This window comes from Triticum dicoccoides, unplaced genomic scaffold, assembly GCF_002162155.2.
Source record: "Triticum dicoccoides isolate Atlit2015 ecotype Zavitan unplaced genomic scaffold, WEW_v2.0 scaffold115747, whole genome shotgun sequence".
Taxonomy (NCBI): domain Eukaryota; kingdom Viridiplantae; phylum Streptophyta; class Magnoliopsida; order Poales; family Poaceae; genus Triticum; species Triticum dicoccoides.
The window spans coordinates 1-1,714 of record NW_021180381.1 but is presented as its reverse complement, the minus strand read 5'-3'; the positions used below and the strand labels follow the sequence as shown (position 1 = coordinate 1,714).

General features: G+C 45.7%; 1 protein-coding gene across 1 annotated transcript; it reads right to left on the bottom strand.

Moving 5' to 3' along the window:
• Positions 1-1,080: 1,080 nt before the first annotated feature.
• LOC119343103 (NADH-ubiquinone oxidoreductase chain 2-like) lies at positions 1,081-1,707 on the bottom strand. Its single transcript, XM_037614276.1, has one exon. The coding sequence runs from the start codon at positions 1,672-1,674 to the stop codon at positions 1,081-1,083; it is 594 nt and encodes a 197-aa protein (XP_037470173.1). The 5' UTR covers positions 1,675-1,707.
• Positions 1,708-1,714: the final 7 nt, after the last annotated feature.

Sequence of the window (1,714 nt, the reverse complement as noted above, 5' to 3'; positions counted from 1 at the left end):
TATCACTCAAAAAATATTTGACAAGAATATGACTTTATTCTTGGACAATTGACATATCGTTTACAAATAATTGAGAGAAATCAAAGGATCTATTGAGATGAGAATAGCTGGTTAGTGTATCTACTGCTCTGGTAGAAATGGGAGAAGGAACGTTTTGTAAAATCCAGATTCAGAAGGTCAATTAAGCTTGTCTATCGAGCTGAGAAGGTCGAACGCGGGTTACCTGCAATAAATAGGCTTGGATATTTGGTGCGAGCTAAAAAGTCGGCCAGGGCTGAAACTTATCTGTGGTGTGCGTGACGGAGGGCCTCACTAGTGAGGCACTGAGGCCGTAGAAGAATGGCATTGGAAGGTGACCGGCCTGGGAAGAGGACTACACAGGATGCTGATATGGATGATGATGATGATTGAGATGCTATCACTTCTAGTCTGTTGAAACCGACAGATGGGGCCAAGTGTGGTGTGGTGTAGTAGTAGGCACTTCTAGGCCCCTTCCCGGCTACTGGATCACTCCAGTGCTTCGGGTACTACGGACCCTCGGCCATCCATTGCAGCAGAGCCGTTTCATGAGGGGGGGGGGGCTAAGCACAGTTCTTTGAATCAAAGGTTTCATGAAATCGAAATCGATTCTTTTTTAGATAGATGGATAGATGGATGGATCTATCTTTCTATTCAGATATCTTTTGCAATCAGCGCCAAATCCTTGATTTGGCCAGGAAACAAAACACTGCTTTGGGCCCAGATGAGATAGGGAATTAGTCACCTCTGTCCCTTCATCTTTTTGAAAGGAATCGAGGCACGGCCTGGCTCGCGTCGTTCCAACAACCGACGGGGAGCACCTCAGTATACGATCGTGCGCAGTAACTGGGAGTCCTATTACACCTAAGGCCAACTTCCATTCACCAAACCCAGGTTCATCTCGTGTAGTGATTGTGGACTCGTACAAGGATATGGAGTCGACGGTTGATGTATCAGACTCGACCCTGTCTTTCGTAGCATGCATTCTCATCTGTGTTGCAACTGATTCGGTAAGCTACGTGTCCGGTGCACGGAAAACTGCCTTCGGTCTCCCAACCTTACTCATGGCAACCTTCCGGCCGCCCAACCACCTATAACGCTAGTCACTACTCTCACTGAGGCTACGAAGTAAGCCCCACAACCCAGAGCGACGAAGAACAAATAGAATTTGCTACAAAAGCCGGCTAATGGGGGTATTCCTGCGTATGAGAACATTGTAATGGAGAAGGTCATAGCCGAAATAGGATTCGTGTTGTCTAGAGCGCCCAAATCTGCTATATATTTGACACGGGTTTGCCGTAATGCTGGAACTATGGCGAATGCATCTATCATCATTGATGCATAAATAAATATACCAATTAGTAGTGATTGAATTCCTTCTAAGGTTCCACATGAGAAACCAGTACGAATATAACCTACATGTCCAATCGAACTATGAGCTAGAGGTCTTTTGACTTTCGTTTGGGCCATGGCAGCCAGTGCTCCTAAGATCATAGAAGCAATGCTGCAGAAAAACAAGATTTGTTGTAATGTACCCCCATAGGAAGCAACAATAGAAACACGTGACATATTTGCAGAAATAGAGATTTTAGGCGCAATAGAAAGGAATGCTCTCACCGGGGTGGGTGAACCCTCATAGATAACAGGTGCCCACATATATAGAGTCAAAATAGAGATTGAGTCCGAGGGAGAGGGG